Source organism: Meriones unguiculatus, chromosome 8 (genome assembly GCF_030254825.1).
Source record: "Meriones unguiculatus strain TT.TT164.6M chromosome 8, Bangor_MerUng_6.1, whole genome shotgun sequence".
NCBI classification, from domain to species: Eukaryota; Metazoa; Chordata; class Mammalia; order Rodentia; family Muridae; genus Meriones; species Meriones unguiculatus.
The window spans coordinates 75,587,570-75,607,026 of NC_083356.1; the positions used below are offsets into that span (position 1 = coordinate 75,587,570).

At 46.9% G+C, this 19,457-nt stretch overlaps 2 protein-coding genes across 10 annotated transcripts in view; both read right to left on the minus strand.

Annotated features, from left to right (window-relative positions):
* Positions 1-12,849, minus strand: part of Garnl3 (GTPase activating Rap/RanGAP domain like 3) — a 139,854-nt gene extending 127,005 nt beyond the window's left edge. Inside the window, exons 1-2 of one of the 4 annotated variants that reach the window (XM_060389963.1) lie at positions 11,495-11,586; positions 11,175-11,293 (exon numbers count right to left, since the gene is read on the minus strand). Coding sequence is in view for 1 of the 4 variants with exons in the window: in XM_060389960.1 (XP_060245943.1) it covers positions 11,495-11,586 (92 nt within the window). In the remaining 3 variants the exon portion in view is untranslated. Of the gene's footprint in view, positions 1-11,174; positions 11,381-11,494; positions 11,692-12,739 lie in introns of those variants that run through there. The other 3 variants (XM_060389961.1, XM_060389960.1, XM_060389962.1) reach the window with 3 other exon arrangements.
* A 1,048-nt stretch (positions 12,850-13,897) lies between these two features.
* Ralgps1 (Ral GEF with PH domain and SH3 binding motif 1) overlaps positions 13,898-19,457 on the minus strand; it is a 234,753-nt gene continuing 229,193 nt past the window's right edge. For 3 of the 6 annotated variants that reach the window (XM_060389970.1, XM_060389969.1, XM_060389967.1), the window contains 2 exons: positions 18,757-18,863; positions 13,898-18,258 (listed from right to left, as the gene is read on the minus strand). In XM_060389970.1, coding sequence (XP_060245953.1) covers positions 18,207-18,258; positions 18,757-18,863 — 159 coding nt within the window. In that variant the 3' untranslated portion in view covers positions 13,898-18,206. The remainder of the gene's footprint in view (positions 18,259-18,756; positions 18,864-19,457) is intronic. The other 3 variants (XM_060389972.1, XM_060389971.1, XM_060389968.1) reach the window with 1 other exon arrangement.

Below are 19,457 nucleotides of genomic sequence, written 5' to 3' on the forward strand. Positions count from 1 at the left end.
GAGGTATCTCCATCCCTGATCTCAAGCTGTATTATAGAGCAACAGTAATAAAAACTGCATGGTACTGGCACAGAAACAGAATGGTAGATCAATGGAACTGAACCCAGAAATAAACCCACACACTTATGGACACCTGATTTTTGACAAAGATGCCAATACCATACAATGGAAAAAAGATAGCATCTTCAACAAATGGTGCTGGTCTAACTGGATGTCTAAATGTAGAAAAATGCAAATAGATCCATACTTATCACCCAGCACAAAACTAAAGTCCAAGGATCAAAGACCTCAACATAAAACCAGACACATTAAATTGGTTAGAAGAAAAAGTGGGGAAGACCCTTGACCTCATCGGCATAGGAGACAACAGGACAGGCTCTAAGAGCAACAATAAATGGGACCTCATGAAACTGAAAAGCTTCTGTAAAGCAAAGGACATTGTCATCAAACGACTGCCTACAGACTGGGAAAGAATCTTCACTAACCCTATAACTGACAGAGGGCTACTATCCAGTATATATAAAGAACTCAAGAAGTTAACAGCAACAAATCAAATAATCCAATTGAAAAATGTGGTACAGAGCTAAACAGAGAATTCTTAATAGAGGAATATCGAATGACAGAAAAGCATTTAAAGAAATGTTCAACATCCTTAGTCATCAGGGAAATGCAAATCCCCTTAGATTTCACCTTACACCCATCAGAATGGCTAAGATGAATAACTCAAGTGACAACACATGCCTAGAGGATGTGGAGAAAGGGGAACCCTCCTCCATTGCTGGTGGGAATGTAAACTTATACAACCACTTTGGAAATCAATCTGGTGCTTTCTCAGACAATTAGGAATAGCGCTTCCTCAAGATCCAGCTATACCACTGCTAGGCATATATCCAAAAGATGCTCAAGTATACAACAAGGACATCTGCTCAACCATGTTTGTAGCAGCTTTATTTGTAATAGCCAGGGGTTGGCGATTTAGCTCAGTGGTAGAGCGCTTGCCTAGCAAGCACAAGGCCCTGGGTTCGGTCCTCAGCTCTGGAAAAAAAGAAAAAAAGACAAAATAAAAAAAAGACCAAAACAAACAACAACAAAAAAACCAAGGTAATTAAGACATGAGCTTTGCTTCCTACTATTCTGGTTAGTATATGATGGCTCACTATGATATCTTCACTCTACTAATGTGAGCTAACACTGTTGGGCACATCCACATGCAAATGACTTGTAATAGCCAGAAGCTGGAAACAGCCCAGATGCCCCTCAGTTGAGGAATGGATACAGAAATTGTGTTACATCTACACACTGGAATATTACTTAGCAATAAAAAACAAGGAAATCATGAAATTTGCAGGTAAATGGTGGAAACTGGCAAAGATCATCCTGAGTGAGGTATCCCAGAAGCAGAAAGACACACAAGGTATATACTCACTCATAAGTGGATACTAGACATATAATATAGGATAAACATACTAAAATCTCTACACTTAAGGAAGCTAATCAGGAAGGAGGACTCTGGCTAAGATGCTCAATCCCTATTCAGAAAGGCAAAGAAGATGGACATTGGAGGAGGGAGAAAACAGGGAACAGGACAGGAGCCTACCACAGAGGACCTCTGAAAGGCTCTACCCTGCAGGGTATCGAGGCAGATCCTGGGACTCATAGCCAAACTTTGGGCAGAGTGCAGGGAATCTTATGAAAGAAGTGGGAGATAGTAAGACCTGGAGAGGACAGGAGCTCCACAAGGACAGTGACAGATCCTAAAAGTCTGGGCACAGGGGTCTTTTTTGAAACTGACACTCCAGCCAAGGATCACCCATGGAGATGGCCTGGAACCCCTGCATAGAGGTAGCCTATGGCAGTTCAGTATCCATGTGGCCTCCATAGTAACGGGGACAGAGACTGTATCTGACATGAACTGATTGGCCTGCTCTTTGATCACCTCCCCCTGAGGGGGGAGCAGCCTTACCAGGCCACAGAAGACAACAATGCAGCCACTCCTGATGAGACCTGATAGGCTAGGGTCAGATGGAAGGGGAGGACGACCTCCTTTTTCAGTGGACTGGGAGAGGGACACAGGTGGGGAAGAAGGAGGGTAGGGTTGGAAGGGGAGGAGGGAGGGAGGTACAGGGGGGATACAAAGTGAATAAACTGTAATTAATAAAAATAAAAACCTGAAAATAGTATCTCTTTAAAACCACCAAGAGGACAGAAAATTCCACTGGAGAAGGGAAAACTTGCCAGGACGCTTAGGCCTTTCAGATCTCTTTGAAAGAGATTAGCCATGCTTCTGGGCAGGTGGCTTCACTGTCTCACTAGTCTCTCGACAGGAAGCTGCTTTGTAAGAACTGAGTTGAATGCACCGAGCAAAGACAGTCCACCTGTGGCACATCAATCCAGGCTTGACATGTGGAAGACATGCGGATATACGTACTGGCCGGCAGAGCGTAGAGCAAGGCAGCTGCTCTTGTGTTTAGTTCCATCAGTGCCATGTGATCACTTTACATGCCTAGAAAGGCCATGCCAGTCACCCATCTGGGGCTGGGGTGCTACTGATTCCCAAAATGTTGATGCAATGGCAGAAAAGAGATGTGAAGCACTGGGGTATGACTTGCTCCATGCCTTCTTCCTTCCATTGCAAGAATTCAAATGGCAATGTCCCCTTCTTCTGTGGTTAGAGTTCAGGCATGGTTTAGAGTCTACAGACCAGGGGTGATCCATCCGAAGAGGCTCTGGACTGCGCCAGGCAGAACCAGAGACGCAGACATCATTTTGCTCTGCAGACATGGAAGGGGTTCTTGTGGATCCGGACTCGGCTGCCTTTTTTTTTTCCCATTAATTAATTTATTTAGTCACTTTACACCACTACTTTATGATTCCAGAGTTTTCTGAAGCTGTGGCAACAATGGTGGAGATGAAGGCAGAGTGGGTGGGGAAGCTATGTAGTTAGTGAGGGCAGTGGCAGAAGCCTCTGACCTCTTGACTTGACTGTTACTGGGTGTTTCCGGTGCTGGGAGTGCAAACCCAGGAGCTTGCACCATCTTGGAAAACTTTCTGTCCTGACTTCTAGCCCTAGTTCCTTCTCTACTGGTTTCTTGTCATGAAGTGGAATCATTCTTTCTTGATGACTTCAAAGCGTCAGAGGGAGCATACAGTAGTTCCAGGAGCACAGACTAATCAGCCCTTGGCTCTCCAAGGAGGTTATAAACACTTCTTTGTGTCCCTATTAACCCCCTCTGCTTATCCTGGGAAGGCTGGATTCTGTTATCTGCAACAGATTACTGTTGCTTTGGCCTTTACGGTGTTTGTCAAATTGGCTTAATAACAGATGGAACTCTATGTGGGGTAGGACAGGTTACAGATTTCTTCCAACTGGAACAATGTTCAGACTCCATGAGCAGCAGAAAGAGACTGTACTTTTATTGGCACGCACAAGAGTGAGGCCCTTGAGCAGAAGAGAGCTGTTGCTTCAAGCACTAAGTACTTCCACAGTGGGAGAAGAGCCATAGGGCAACAGAACACAGTACATGCCAGACTTCCCAGGTCACTGTGAGGGAGCCCCCTTAATTCTCACTGTTGATAACTTGCCTGGCATTGTTTTGAGTCTTTTCAAGGCTGTTGAAAACTGTTAGATCCTAAAGTGTGCTGAAGAGGCAAGATGGTGGAGAAACAGGAGTCTAGCTTATGGTGTGCTAATATCTCCAACAATAGAAATTTAACCACATCTTAAAGCTACTGTACCTTGGGGGGGGGTATTAGAGAGCCCTTCATACGCTGAGTATACTCCTTGTTAGCCTTGTGTCCACCACGATGGTAGATGTAGCTTAGGGCCACACGCCCAGTGGGCCTCATTCTTTTTCATATCATACCCTTTCAAATGTGGAAAGGCTGCCATTATCTCTTTATACATTTTTCTTTTCTTTTCTTTTCAACAGATGAAATACTTTCCCCATTCCCAAATCCTTTCCCTTTACTGGAAACATCCAGCTTCCATCCAGTATAAACATCTTTACAAAAGAAAAGGAAAAAAAAACCAAAATAAACAAAACATGAATGTTTTAAGACCCTGACACTCCTGCAGAGGTGACTATTTGTTGTTTCCAATTGTCTCCTCTCATTATCTCCTTTCTATTTCAAAAAAGTCTTCTCAAAGGCCAACAATGACCCACAGGAGGTCACATCTAGTGGTCACTTCTTAGATGATTTGGTTTGATCAAAAACAACCAAAAAAACCACACTCATCTTTGTATAAACTATTTATGTGAGTTTTTATTTGTGTGTATATTATGTGGTACATATGAATATATGTTTGCATTTGTGTGTGTGCGTGCATTCACATATGTATGTGGAGGTCAAAACTGATGTTGGCTGTCTTTGATTGCTCTCCATCTTATATATTGAGGCAGGGTCTCTCCACAGAACCCTGAGAGTGACAATTGGCTAGCTGAGCTAGGCAGCCTCCTCTGGGTTGCAGGTGGGCCACCATGACACCTGGAGATCTAGACTTGAGTCCCCACTGCTGCATAGCAAGTACTCTGCCTGCTGAATGAGCTCTTCAGCCCTAAGGATATACATATTACCTCCTTGAGTCTCCTGAAAACTTTTCAGTCATATTACATATTCCTTACACAACAGTTTCCTAAAGTCTCTGCTATCCCTTAGTTCCACATTTTTAACCTTTATTTCAGTAATTCTTAATCAAATGAAAGGTCAAACTAAAACACAAACCTTGACACATTCTTTCAACTATTTATTACCTGAAGATCCATCTCTACATCATCTTATAAGACAGACACCAACACGGTAGAAGGGAAGAATCAATGCGCCCCCCCATTATCCTCTCACCTGTACATGTGCACAGGCATGCACACATTAACAAGTGTGCACACCCCCACACTAAATTAAAAAAAGAAAAAGAAAAAGAAACTGCACTAAATTTTAGTGGTCTGAACTGAGATGTGAACTAACTTAAAATGCATACTAGATTTTGAATGAAAAAAGTAAACCATCTTGGCATTTAAAAATATTTATTACATGTTAAAGTGATAATATTTTTCATACACTGGGTCAAATAAAACATTTAAATAAATTTCATTCATTTTTGTTTTCAACAGTATGGTCACCAGAAATAAATTTAATGCCAATGTAATTTGATACACTGGTGTTCCCCAAAGAAGCAACCTGCAAGTTTTCACTGACAGAAGAGCATATTCTAGATAGCTTTTCAAACCGGAAATACAGGCTGACAGTGTTTCTAATGATTCATGGTGTTCTGATACAGCTCTGGTGGACATTTTTTTTTTCAGCTTTTGTTAGCCTGAATGTCTGTGCACTTCTCCTGAGTCCTTCTAAAACACATGCTGAGATTTCACCCGAGTCTGATTGTAGACCCTCAGGAGACAGTTAGGCACAAGAGCTCGCTTGCACTCCTAGAGAGGCAAAGAAGCCCACAGGCTTCCTCGCCTCTTACCACGTGACCACACTTCTAGAGGGCTCTGGAATCAACTGGTGACCTAAGGTTCTGTGCAGCCCCACAGTGAACAGTCTCCATTTAAGTCTCTTTGCAGTCAATGAGACTCCTATCTGCCCTCAGACTCTAAGGGGTAAGAAACACCCAGATGTGCCTCCCATCCTAGCCCACCCCCATGTCAATGCTGCTTTAGAGTTTCCCAGCAAGCCTTGCTGCACAGGACTCAGTTCTCCAGTCTGCCTACAGCACTGTTTGTCGGACTTCATCTCTCTTCAGATCTTCAGTTCTGGAAACCAGACGGCCAAACCTAATTTCTCATATTAACCTTCTACAGCAAAACTAATTTAACTATTGTCTTCCTCCAAGAAAGGAAGCTGGTTTGCATTAATTTAAAATCTTAGTGAATAATAAAAGTTACTTTTGCTTCCCCTGCCCTTAGGAGAACAGATATGATATGAAAATTAATTTTCTGCTGTTGGCCCTCAGAGCCCATTTTGCTGGCCCAATGCAAGATGGCTTTTCATAGTCTTTCCTAAGAAGACTGCTGTTTATTCAAAAGAAAACTGACAGTAGCAGATTTATTTATGATTAAATACTTACGGCCTTGACACAAACAAAAGAATAATGACATAATATAGAGGAACTAAAGACTGCAAAGACAGTGCCATTTAAGTATTCATTAATGAAACTACCCCAAACCCGGAAGCCCCTACAAATGACAAACACAGAACTTGAGAGGCAGAAGCACATGGAAGAAGAGAAGGCGACAGCGTGCATAATGGACAACTGGTCTTTCCAGAACCCAGTTTGGCCTGGAAAGCAGCAGGAACAGGAAAGCATTTGTCTTGGCATCAGATTTGTTCTTGAGGACGTGGGCTTTCTGCATGACTAATGAGGAGGCCGTCATCTACAGAGCAATATTTGGAAAAGGACAAAATTATGTTTTCCACTCATAATTCAAACTCTTCTGTCTAGTGGTGGCTCTGCAGTCACAGTGGCTACAGTAGGCAGCTAGAATGTAGTCACTGAGCTAAGACAGTCTTTTAGAACAAGAACTAAATCACAGCAGCAACCCCACTGTGGCTACGGATGGCACCCAGACACCTGGATTTTAGGAAGGCTTTCTAGATCTAATAGCAGTTTGGTCAACACAGTAACCATTTCCTTCTGAAAAGAGTACTGTGATTTTCCACTAGGAAGTCACCACCTCTTTGTCACTATGAATGGCAGTGATTTACCCTTCAGTTCTGAGTTGAGTACGTGACCCAGGTCTGACCATTCGGTTCAAGGATGTCTCTAGGCAGTGAAGGTCACTCCAGACATTTACTGAGAATAAATGGGACAGAAAGCAAAGCTATAGTAGTTAACTTTCTTTGCTATCTTGAGAATAAGGTTGAACTGGTTAGCATTTGTTGACTTGACACAAGTTATCTGCAGAGAAAATTCCTCCATCAGATTTGCCTATAGGTAACTCTGGGTTTTCTTGATTAATGCTTGCTGTGTGAGGGTCATCCCACTGTGAATGGTGTCAAGCTCTGGGCAGCTGGTCCTGGGATGTAAAAAAGCAGGCTTAATAAGCCATTAGAAGTGAGCCAGTAGGGCTGGAGAGATGGCTCAGTGGTTAAGAGGCCCTGGGTTCAATTCCCAGCACCCACATGGCAGCTCACAACTGTCTTGAATCCAAATTCCAAAGGATCTGACACCTTCACACTAAGGCACATAAAATAAAACTAAATAAATTAAGGAGTAGGAGGAGGAGAAGAAGAAGGAGAGCAGTAAGCAGTGTTCCTCCATGGCCTCTAAAGTAGTTCCTGCTTAAGTTCCTACCCCAGCTTCTTTCAATGATGGGCTATGATGCTGAAATGTAAAGTAAACCATTTCGTTCCCATGTTGCTTTTGGTCCTGGTATTAATCAAACAACAGAAAGCAAACTAGGACAAAAGTCAACTCAGAAAGTGAAGGCTGCTGACATTACTGAAACTCCCGGACCACCTACTCCCAAAGCTCGAGCCTACCAGCATTACGCAGCTGCATGAGCCAAGACTTCTCTTTTGCTTGCCGTTCACAGCCTTTAATGACATTTTAAAATATACTCAGAAGGCATGGATACAAGCCTATCAGAAATGATGATGGTGTGTTATTAGTCCTAAATGGAGTAGAGGATTTCAGTGGAGATTACAGTTTAACAGCCAGGAACAAAAACCACCTAGTTTATGCCATTCACCTGGAATTCAAACCATAGACACAACAGTGGAACTACAAGTGGCTACACAGACAGAAACATGAGTGATGGATGGCAAGAATGAGACAATGCTCTAAAGACAACAAAGTTGCTCACTCATAAATTGGTTTGTATTAGGGCTAGAGAAATGACTTGAATTGGTGAAGTACTTGCTGAATTAGCCTGAGGACCATCATCGTTCAATGCCCACAAGTCATGTAAAAAAAACTGGATGAGGTAGCATATGTTTGTAAGTGCCGGGAAGATGGAGGCAGGTGGATAGTTCCCTAGGCCTTACTGGTCAGCCAGCCAAGCCTAGGTGACCTCCTTGTAAATGAGAGACCCTGACTCAAAGGAATAGTGTGGATGGCTCCTGAGGAATGACACCTGAGGTTGTCTTCTGGCAGAATTAAAGACTCCCTGAGCTTATATAGAATATGCAGAATCTAAGTGACAAGCCACAGAGGTTACTGGAGAAAAGTTTCTTGCATTACCAGGGAGGTCTGGCTTTCAAAGTGAGAGGGGTTAGGAAGAGGGTGTTGAAAGGAGCTTATCAGAACTGACACAGGATATTTAGCAAAGAGAACTGACAAACTGAAACTGATGCTGCAGACGTGTGCACTCATGTAAACACGTATGAGTGCATGTAAACACACACACACACACACACACATACACATAACAAAATGATTAGGTAAATATGGTTAAAATTCATTCTCAAAGGGCCTAACCAAGGCAAGAACTTTGAACCTGATACAGTTGGCCACAAGAGGTAACTGAGGCACACGGACACGGCAAAGCTTTCATTTCTGGTTGTTTTTCAAGAGCAGCTGCAGAGTTCTCAGCATAAGGAACCAAGGACCTATATGATTAAGATGTATACAAGAAGTTCAGACACCCCGCCAGAATTGTGAGGTCATTTGGATTGCTGAATTAAGGAAGTCCTTTTTAGAACAACAAGATAATGGAGAATTAATTTGTATGCTTGACTTTAAAATTTAATTAAATATGGAGAAATTGTAGATGAATATTTATCTATTATAAGTTAAGGGATTCTTTTATATGAGCATAAACAAGAGAAAGAAATCAGTGGATCAAAAGTTAGAGGCAATAGTCAACACACACACACACACACACACACACACACTTGAAAACCACCAGACAAAAAATGAAAAGGCAAATAATTAATGGGAAAAAATATCTGCTACTTATTTAACAGAAAAATTCGTTTAATAAATAAAAGAGCTTCAGTTCTATAAGGGAAAAATAAATATTCCAAAATAAAAATGAATATCATATATACAAATATCTTAATATAAGTAAAAATTATAAATTATGAGAAAACCCTCATTACTAAATAAAGAAATTCAAATTAAAACAAGGTATCACTCTGGCAAATATAATAATATGCCTAAGGGCACAATCTGGCATCATGCTTCAGAAGACTGTAAGAGGTTCCTTTATTCTGACCCATAATTCCCATCACTTTAATGATCTTATAGACCACTGATGTCTTCACACAGACATGAATGCACATGGATTAACTGTATCTCTATGAAGAGTGAAAATATGAGCTAAAAATAGTTATACATCCATATAGTTGATCACATACCAATTGAAAAAATTCTTAAGGAATGTTCAAAGATTTCTTACAATGTTTATGATGTGTTGAGTGGAAAAGTCAGTTAAATGATAAGTATTCATGTAGAAGAAAAAGTCCACATACCTACATATATTGTGAATCAATAAATAATCTACTGGATTATTAGATTATCAATAAATAATCTAATCACCTTTAATACCAGCATTTGAGAGGCAAAAGCAAGGCAGCTCTCTGTGAGTTCAAGGCCAGCCTGGTTTACATATTAAATTTCAGGTCAACCAAGGCTATATATATTGAGACCTGTTTCAAAAATGAACAATCAAGCAAGAAAACAAACAACAATAAAATAATACAAATATCCTGTTTATATTTTTCTCAAATTTTCAAATTTCATTTAGCATTATTTTTAGAAGGAAAAAAAAGCTAATCCTTATTATCTTACAGGATAAGGTCACAGTGTGTCACAGAACAAAAACACCCTGGAGACTTGGAAGTCATTTAGTCCTTGAAGAATCTGGTCATGAAGACAAAGGGGAGGGAAATCCAGTTTTCAAGCTGCACTGTCCACGATGGCACACACATCTCTCAGTCCTGACCAGGCTCTCCTCAGAACTCCTGGAGCAGCGTGTGTCAAGGACTGAGTCTGAGAAAGCCAATAATGACGATGGATATCTGGCTTTGGTGGCAGCGCTGCCACCAAGGAGGTCAGGTACACTGACAGTTAGGCACAACTCAACACTCCGTGCCTTAGCGAAGGGCTCCACAGCCACAGGTGTCCGTGGCTCCCGTGCAATGAGCTCCATTACAGAACCATTCTCTCATCTTTCAGAGTTCTGTAGCAGCACTGTCCTAAGCACTGCACTCTGCCTCAGCCCTGAGACTCTCTGCTCCAGTCTCTTGGTATACCCCTTCCTATTCGTCATGCTCGTAGAGACTGTTCGCTATCCGGGCCCCCTCTCTAAGGGAAACACGCCACCCAGCTCACCGCACAACAGTTAGAACCTTCTCGGCAGATGCCCAGATACTGATCACACAGAGCTAAGCATACAGTTCAAGGAAGACTTTCAAAAAGAACTGAAGCAGTTGTACAGCCTGAGGGAGGAATGACCAGCCTACCAGAGATTGTGATGGACCAGGCCTGAGCTAGCTCCGGTGATGGAGCAGCTGTGGTCTCTCTCCTCATCACAGTCTCGTCAGAACTGTTGGAGCAGGGTGTGTCAAGGACTGAATCTGAGAAAGGCCAATTAAGGGCATCACACCTTCCATTAAGGATCTTGGCTGATTTGCTTTGTGCCTTAGCAAATGAACTTTCTTTTCCACCTCAGTGGAGATTACAGTCCTACATTTTTTTCTTCTTGTCCCTATGGCAATGAAAAACTCCTCAGGGGTGCAAGCGTCTGTAAGGCTAGGGGGAAGGGGGTTGGCTTTAGGATACCCTTCCTAAGGCCATTTTTACAGAATAAAGATGGAAATCTGGCCGGAGTGGTAGTGCTGGAGTCATCCTGAAAGGAATAAGGCCACCTGGAAGCAGGACCCTTTCCAAGTTACAAGGAATGCCTTGGAGGTGGGAGTAAGCAGGACCTAGGCACTGGCATCAGCCGCAGAGGGAAGGGCGTGTCCGGCAGCAGGCAGCAGGCAGTGAAGCTTCACCTAGGGCCGGGCTGGCTCCTTAGGAGGGCGCCAGCTAAGAAAGGTAAGGCCGGGAGGGGCACGGACAACCTGGGGAAAGAGAAGGGACCTAGGAACTATGCAGGGTGGCCCCCACCCCAGCCAGAGATGGGCGGGGCCAGAGGCAGCAGGTGTCCAGGCACCTGGGGTGCGAGAATGGATTACAGAGAGCAAGAGGCGCCTGAAGGAGTTCCTTTTGGGGGCTTAGGGGGTCCGACCTTGTCCTTGAGCATTTAGAAGCGGCCGGGTCGCATTCTCTACAGCCCGAGACCTTCCTGAGCCGTGGCGTGCAGGGCAGGGCCCGTCACAGGGCCGAGGCTTCGGACGTCCACAGCATCTGCGGGCCGGACACAGGTCTCCAGCCCTCCTGCTGGGCACTCCCTCAGCGTGGCCGGGCCGCTCTACCGGGCTCCGCGCCCACTCCCTCCCACGCGGCGGCCTCGCCACGCTCTGTCCCCTCACAGCGCCACCCCACCCCGCACGTGGCCTGCTCCCCGCTCCCGCCCCTCGAGGCTGCACCCCTCCCGGGCCAAGGTACCTGGGACTCTCAAAGCTGCACCCCCTGCGCCGCAGCGCCGCCCTCTTCTGCCGCAGGAGCGCAGCGGCGGCCCCGCCGGGCTCCTGCTCCATCGCCCCGGGCGGGGGCCGACGGCTCGGGCACACTCGGGTGGGCTCGGGCCTCGGCGGTGTTCGGCCGGACGCTCAGCTAGCGCGCCGCAGCCCACGCCCCGCCCCGCATCCCTCACTGGGCCCAAGCCCCGCCTCTGTCCCGCCCCGAACTCCTGCCCAGCCTGGGACCTCAGGCCCCGCCCTGGACTCCAGCCTACCCACTCCCTCATACTCTCCTCGGGGGTCTAGGCCCCGCTTCTACCCTAGCAGGTCCCCTCACCACTCCTCAGCCGCTAGGCCCCGCCCCCAACTCGCCCCTACTCTAGCCGGTCCCCTTACCACTCCTCAGCCCTTAGGCCCCGCCCCTACTCTAGAGCATCCCCTTACCACGCCTCCGGCTTTAGGCCCCGCCCCTACTCCAGCAGGTTCCCCAAGCACACCACGCCTCTAGCCTTAGGCCCCGCCTCTGCCCCGCCCCAGTGCTACCAGGTACGCCTCTACCCAGTCAGTCTCCGGCTTTAAGCCCTGCCCCTAGCCTAGCCAAGTCCGCTTCATCTCTATAGAGCTAGCCTCAGGGCCCGCTTTGATCTCCTACCGAACCCACTTCCTTAGGCCCTATTTGAGACGTTGGCCCCGCCCCTGCCTCGCCCTAATTAACAGCTCCCCCTCACTACTCAGTTAGACTTAAGCCCCGCCCCCAACCCGCCCACCTCCTAGTTAGGCTCAAGTCCCGCCCCTGTCCCGCCTTTGCCACGCCCAATAGGCAGGTTCCCTCTCAGCTGGGCTCAGGCTCCACCCATGCCCCACCCCAAATCTCAGTCAAGTCAGTCCCTTTGCCCTTCAGCTTTGCCAGGACTCCGCCCCATCTCCTAGCCCAACCCACCCCACGCCCTAGTCTGGGGAAAGGCCACGCCCCGAACTTCTGATCTCCTCGTCCCTGGCCCTCCTCAGACCAGTGCAGGCACCACCCTGCCTCCGCCCCGAGCTCCAGCCACGCCCCTCCCGAGCCAGCCTCACCAAGATCCTCCTAACCGACGCCCCCACCACCATCCCCCGCGCTTCTGTGTAGCGCTCACAGGGCCCCGACGCCCACCAGGGCCTCAACTTGGTCGGGTCCACGGCCCACCACTCCCGCTCCTCTCCATCCCCGTAGACCCAGGCCCTGCCCACCTACCCTTCAGCCACAGAGCGCTCTGGCGGCCCTCCACACTACAGCTCCGCTCGCTCCCTTTGCCGTCCGACCCTCCTCACCTCAACGGCTCCCGGTCCTTTCTATCGTAGCACCGCCCTCTTTCGGGGCCGCCTTTCTCCACGTTCCGCCCACAGGCATGGCCCCCAGCCCCGGAGCTCCGCCTCTTCTGTCTTGAAACTGAGGTCTGTAGTTGGAGCAAATCCGCCCAAAGAACCCTCTAGCTTCCCCGCCACCATCAAAGCCCCGCCCACAGCCCCTCTTCCTCACTTCAGGGGTGCCTGAATTATGGTGGTCTTCCTGGCTGGACTGGGGTCTACTATGAGTTTGCCCTACCTCGGGATCTAGCCAGCCAGCAAAAGGAGGTACTGCTGTCTCCTGGTGGCTGACACAATGAAGCCAAGGGGGCTGGAGCTTTGGTGGCTACCAGTCGTGGGTTCAGCCACCACCTTCCAACTTTGTGACAGCTCCCTGACCCTCATTTCATTTCCTCCCCGCGTCAGACTCATCATCTCAGGGTCCTTGAACATTAATTGCACTGTGATTGGGTGTGGGAAATGAGTAAAAGGATGGCTTTCGCTGTTTCTAGGTCAGTTTCTGTTGCTGTGATAAACACAGGATCAAAAGCAACTTAGGAAAGAAAGGGTTTGTCTGTCGTGCAGGTTACAGCCCATCACCTGAGAAGCCAGAGCAGGAACTCAAAGGCAGGAACTGAATCAGGAACCATGGAGGGCCTCAGCTTACTGTCTTGATTCCGCTGGCTTGCTCATCTACTACTATCTTTTCAGGTATCACGTTGACTGGAACCCTCCCTCAGTAAGCTCAGGTTGCCTGCTTTTCCTCATGTGCATCCTGTCCTCTCTGTATCCCTGACCCCACCCCACCCCTACTGCCAGCCTCCATATGTTCTGCAACCTTTGATCTGAAACTCCTGAGGCACCCTGTCCTCTAAGGTGTCCCCAGACCCTTGGTCTTCCTCTCTGAGAGACCCACAACGTTGCCCCTGTTCCCTCCCTCCTACATATTTACATGCTAGTTACCCTCAGGTGACCCCTGGGCAGTCTACACCTCTTCCATGTCTGCATGTGGCACAGCAACCGCCTGCCAAAGTGACTGCATGTGACACTAATAAACAGAACGATATTCATTGGAAAACACATTTAATTTCAAAGTAAACAAAGATGTCTGTACATTAAAGTATTTAATTAGTGAAACAATTATTATCAGTGTAACAAGCTGGAAAATACAGCAACTTGATACAAGACTGAGGTAACAAAATACTTCACCAAAAATCTAAAGAGTCCCAAGGAGGGATGATGTTCAGTGGTTATTGCAGAAGAGACAATTTACAAATATTAGAGAAAGTCCTCACACAACTGCATGCAGGGTCTGCTGGGAAAAAAGACAGCTTGGGGAGATGCAGCAGATTCAACAAGAAACAAACTAAGATGTGGAAACTCATTTTCAGTTTACTTGGAAGAACACGTAAGAAATAGAAAACTACTCTCTATGCAACGTTTTGAATGCTAAGTAGGAAACCATGCATTTTGGCACGAAATTTATTCAAGAGTATACCTCACTAATAAATGAATTACTATTATTTCTTTACTGAATGGTCACAGTCCTTCCCAAATGGGCAGGTGACCTCTCACCTTGCTGCTGTGAGTGGGAATTTGGGGCTGTCCACAGGACACACACATGTGCAGCAGCAGGTTACAAAGCGGACCAAAGTCCAAGTCCTCGACTCCCAAGGACATGCAGCTCCCACTCACACTGTATTTGAGCATTAACACTGAAGTTACAGACCAAAGGGGGTGGGGGGGGCTGTGAATACTGCACTCAGACCCTACTCTCTCATTCTGCATTTGGCGTCCTCCCTGGAACCATTCTTGAGCACAGTTCTGCATGTGGCTGCTCAGAGCCAGCCAGCCTCCAGGGTGAGGCACTCCAGCTAGTGCTCAGCTGACTCTCACAGGCAAGCCCATTCAGTCTGAAGTCTTTCTGCAAGAACCAATGCACAGGATTTGTATTCAGGGGTAGGGGAGAGGCAGGGTCTTGCCAAAGTAGGTGTGTGAGGTGGGAATTATTTGTTCATTGACTGGGGAGTTCTACAAAGGCCAAAATTTGATTTGTCTTGTTTCTAGCCATCTTCATTCTAGGGAGAGCCTGGTATATAGGAAGTACTAATCAGAGATATGAATGGATGTTTATGCAATAAATACAATTTTGAAGGGGCTTTGTAAAGTGTTTTTGAAATCACCCAACACATCAATATGATATAGGGTCAATTTAAGGGTCACACAGACGAAGAGAGGCTGTGCTCTGGGCAATATTCAGTAGTGGTAGCAAGCATCAGCAATGTGGGTGCAAAGCTTTGGATCCCACTTGAGGAATAAAGCAGCCTTGGCTTATACACATCTTCCCAGTTTAACAGACCACTTTTCCATCTGAAAACAAAACAACAACAACAACAACAAAAACCAACTTCAGAAACACATTTCTTAGGCTTAGGAGGTGAGAATAAAATGATGAAAGAAACACTGGCCATCTTGGTAAGAAGGAGGAATACAGAGATCCTGCTGGCAAGACAAGGGAGGTCCTTCACCAACAATTCTGTTGTGTCCACCTGCTCAGCATCTCAGTCCCAACAAGTGCTCTGTGGCATCTAGTCAGGGGAGGGGAGGAGCCACATTCTCCCACTGGCATGTGTAGGACAAGACTTCTGCTGCTTCCTACCAAGTCCAATCTCCACAAGGTGTCTTGCTTGCCAGCATGCACTTGGCTGACCTTGAGTTACAAAATTTGTATATTGGAGAGGGACAGAGGTTACTCCCATGACTGAGTGGGCTCTTCTTGGGACTTCACAATACTACCAGCTGCCCATCCCAGTTTCTAGACAGCACACTACACCTTTCAGGTTGGAGTGTCATAGTATGTCTTCAGGACAATGCATGGCAACACCTCTAACACTTTCACAGTATTTATGCACTATGGACAACCAAGCAAAAGTACAGAAGGCTTTCTTCCAGGCTCAGTGGCCTCCAAAGGACTTCTGCCTCTGTCACTTGACCTGGCCACTTCCCCCGCAGCCTGTACGACAAGCTAGCACTGGAAATGTCAGCCCTGAACTTGTCTGCTTGACCTAAGGCCCTGTTTAGGGAGTCAAATATCTTTGAACTCCATCTCCAGGGCTCTCGTGCCACTGTCAAGACTCTCAAGAGTCCTACAAGGCTTTTCCCTAACAAAGTCCAAGCAGGTTCTTCAGGAGCCCATGGTAAGGATGCTTCTGGGAGGGGAGTTTGGCTTCAATTAGGGAGATTAGACACTTTGAAAATAATTATGTTTGTGCTCTTTCAGATTAGACCCAGAAGAAAACACTTGTGTCAGCTAAGACAAGTCTGAAAGGACAGAAAGTGGGACTGAAATTCTGGGGCTTTTAATGTCTGATATTTTAATGTCTGATATTGCATGTGTAAGAACCAAAACGAGCTGAAGAGTGGAAACTAAAGGAAACTAGTAGCTGGTGTTCTTTCTGATCTTGCAATTTTTATCCAAGCTTCCGATTTCTTAGAAGTTAACTAGCAGAATCAGGTTTGGTGTAGGTTAAAGTGTGACCATGGCATGGTTCTGGTCAGAGGTGTCTGCAGTGTTTGCCATTGTCATTCACCTTCTAGATTCTAACTGAAAGAGTTGTTGGTAGAATCTGGTGCACACACCTGGACCCCTGGTATGGGCAGATGTACAAGGCAGCTGTGGTCAAGGTTTGACAGCATCTTTACCACCTGGCGCTTCTCTTGACGTGAAATACCCAGGCTCTGCTCACAGGAAGGGCAGCTTCGGAGTTCAGCAAGGCTGGACCCAAACCTACCACCATGGTGACAACTAGCTGTCCTGCTAAGTCCTTTACAGTTTTAGAGGGTGTCACCATTTGTTTGCAACGCGGTGGTGGTTTCCTGGTATTAAGTTCATGGTTCTGGTGTTTGAAGCTTCTCAGCTGCCATTGGGATGATTTGATTGGTTACTGTGTAAGGGCATGATACCCACAGGGACCCAGGAATTTAGCCTTTTCCAGAAAAAAAACTGTTTGAGGGTTTTCTTCTCAGGGTTAGGGTACCAGATTCAGGAGGAAGAGGAAGAGGGACAGAGAACATCAGTGATGATAAAGAACAATATACTTGAATTAAAATGTGCAAAATGAACTCACCTTATGTATGACCAAAGGTGACAGATAAAGGTCCTTGTTCATGGACGCAGAGGCTGGACATCTCACTCCCTAGGGTTTGGCTTTCTTGTCATCTGGTCAACAACAGGGCCCTTGGGCTCGGATGAAAACTTGCTGGTGACTACATTTAAGAGCAAGACTGAGGGGCCTTAAGGCCTCCACATCACTCTGTTCCCTATATGATTAGGAATCAGTGTGACCGGCCCTGGCAGTGGTGGCAAAGGGGTGAGAGGACAGGAGCACAACTGTGCCCCGTGGGGTAATATGGGGTAGCTTCTATATGACTGATCATTGATCATGGTGGGGGCCTCCAAGCTGCTGTGAGAAAAAGCCCCAACTTCCCACACCAGCATGGTGGGAGTGGGGGAGACAAGGGGGGGCCACAGCCCACCAGGAAAGCTCATGGTAGGGAGCAAGCAGTCTGGTCCTGAGACTGGTTCTGCCTCAGGAAGGCTGACAACAAGACCCAGGAGGGCCTGGGGCCCAGGGAACAGGCCATCCAGATGAATAGCACCCATAGGAACAGAAAACAAGACACGATTTAAGGCATTGTTTGTTTACAGTAAAAGAACTCAAGGGACCTTTAACATGGAGCTCTAGACTCCCTTCAGACTTTCCTTAGAGGACAAGGCTGTAACTAAAGCTTCAAGCAGGGCCTCAAAGCCAAAAAGTATATGATGTCACTAGTCTTGTGCCAAAATGTATGTTTCTCAGAGAGTTCACACTCACTCACTCACACACATGAATGTATGGCACGCACACGCAGGGGATGCTTTGAGGGTATACAAAATCTGAGGCGGCCCTGTGGGAGAGCAGCCTGTGCACTTGGGGTGTAACAGGCCTGTCCAGCATCCCGTCGCTGCTCTCCAGCCCTCTCGAAGATTAAGGTCATCCACTCTGTGTGCAGCAGAAAGCACGGAGAACCCAACATGGGTCAAATGCTCCCTTGATGCAGAAGCAGCTGGTGGACAGACGATGGCCCAGAGAGGGGGCACAGGGTGTGCTGTTGGGGTCTGACAACCACCCTGTGGGTGCTGCTGCAGGATGAGTCATGAGAGTTGCTGTGGGTTGAACAGGTGGAGCTCACACTGGGGAGCCACCCAGGACTGTGAGGCCGCAGGCCATGGTCCTCCAGTCCAGCTATGAGGCTCCAGTGCCTTGGCCCACAGCTTATGCCCAGAGCTGCTCTCCTCCACCAGACTTAGTCTAGGCTCGCAGAAGCCTTTGCAGTCACGCCAAGTCCTGCAGATACTCATTCAAATGACATAAGGTTTGCAGGTACCTAGAAGAGAAAGCTCACCCTCTTGTCAAAGTTTCAACCCTCAGAAAGGGGCAGGGGTAGGTTAGTTAGTTCCTGCAGTTAGGGCCATGCAAGTGTGTGGAAGGAAAAAGATGGCAATGAGAGCTGCTACTGATGGTAACTGCCAAGTGCCAGGCATTACTCAACTACTTCATATGCACTGTTTGGAGTCCTCACATGAACTCTTAGGCAGATGCTAGAAGTGCTCCCATTATTAAGATGGGGAAACTGAGGCTTGGATAAGCTAAACAGAGTTAGAACCGGGCTGGGACCTGAACCCACATTCTCCACCACTACCCTCTGAGCCAAAGGCAACTCCCTGGGTCTGGGGTGTGAAGGATAGGCCCTGCTAAAGTCTCTGGTGGAGGTGGAAATCAGCCTAAGAGTGAGGGTGTCATTAAGAGATGGTGTGGTACAGCAGGAGGAAGTATGGGGAGATCAAGAACTCCAGGACCTTCCCCAAGAGGCTACCAGTCTCACCTGTCAGAGCATTTCCCTGCCCTCACAGTGGCCTCCGGACCCCAGCTTTGATCTTCCTCCCTTGGCACTACTGAGGGGTTCTGGGAGGTTTGATTAGACATTATTTCCTAAAAACAAACCCATCTTGGTGTGAGTGCCACTAAAATGAGAAATCAGGAAAGAAAAAAAAAAAAACAAAAAACAAAAAACGCATCTCTGTACCAGGAGGCAATTCTGAAAATGTTCATAGCCTCAAACCTCATGGGAGCAAGAAACAGGGAATCAGTTCTGAGATGATCGGCAGAACCGACAGAGAAAAGAGGTACGGCAGTGACCTGCAGCCACATGTGCCAGCATTGCTCAACCTCAAGACTGTAGTGCAGAGAAGCAAGTAGCAGGAGGGCACACATGGGCATGGCTCTGTTATTAAAAATGTAAAGGACAGCTGGGATGTGGCTCAGTGGCTTAAAACTTGCCTAGCAGGGAAGTCCTGGGTTTCCATCCCAGGACTGCAATAAAATAAAGCAGGGAAGTAACACAAATCAGGAGAGGAAAGAAGCTATGGGTTAAGTTACGAGGAAAGAGAGACTGGCTTAAGGGGGAGGGGGAAGTTCCGGGTTTGGCTGGGGTGGGTATATGGGTGTTTTTCTACTGCTGTTTTTGTTGTTGTTGTTGTCTTGTTGTTGGTAGCCCAGGATGGCCCCACAATCTTCCTGCCTCAG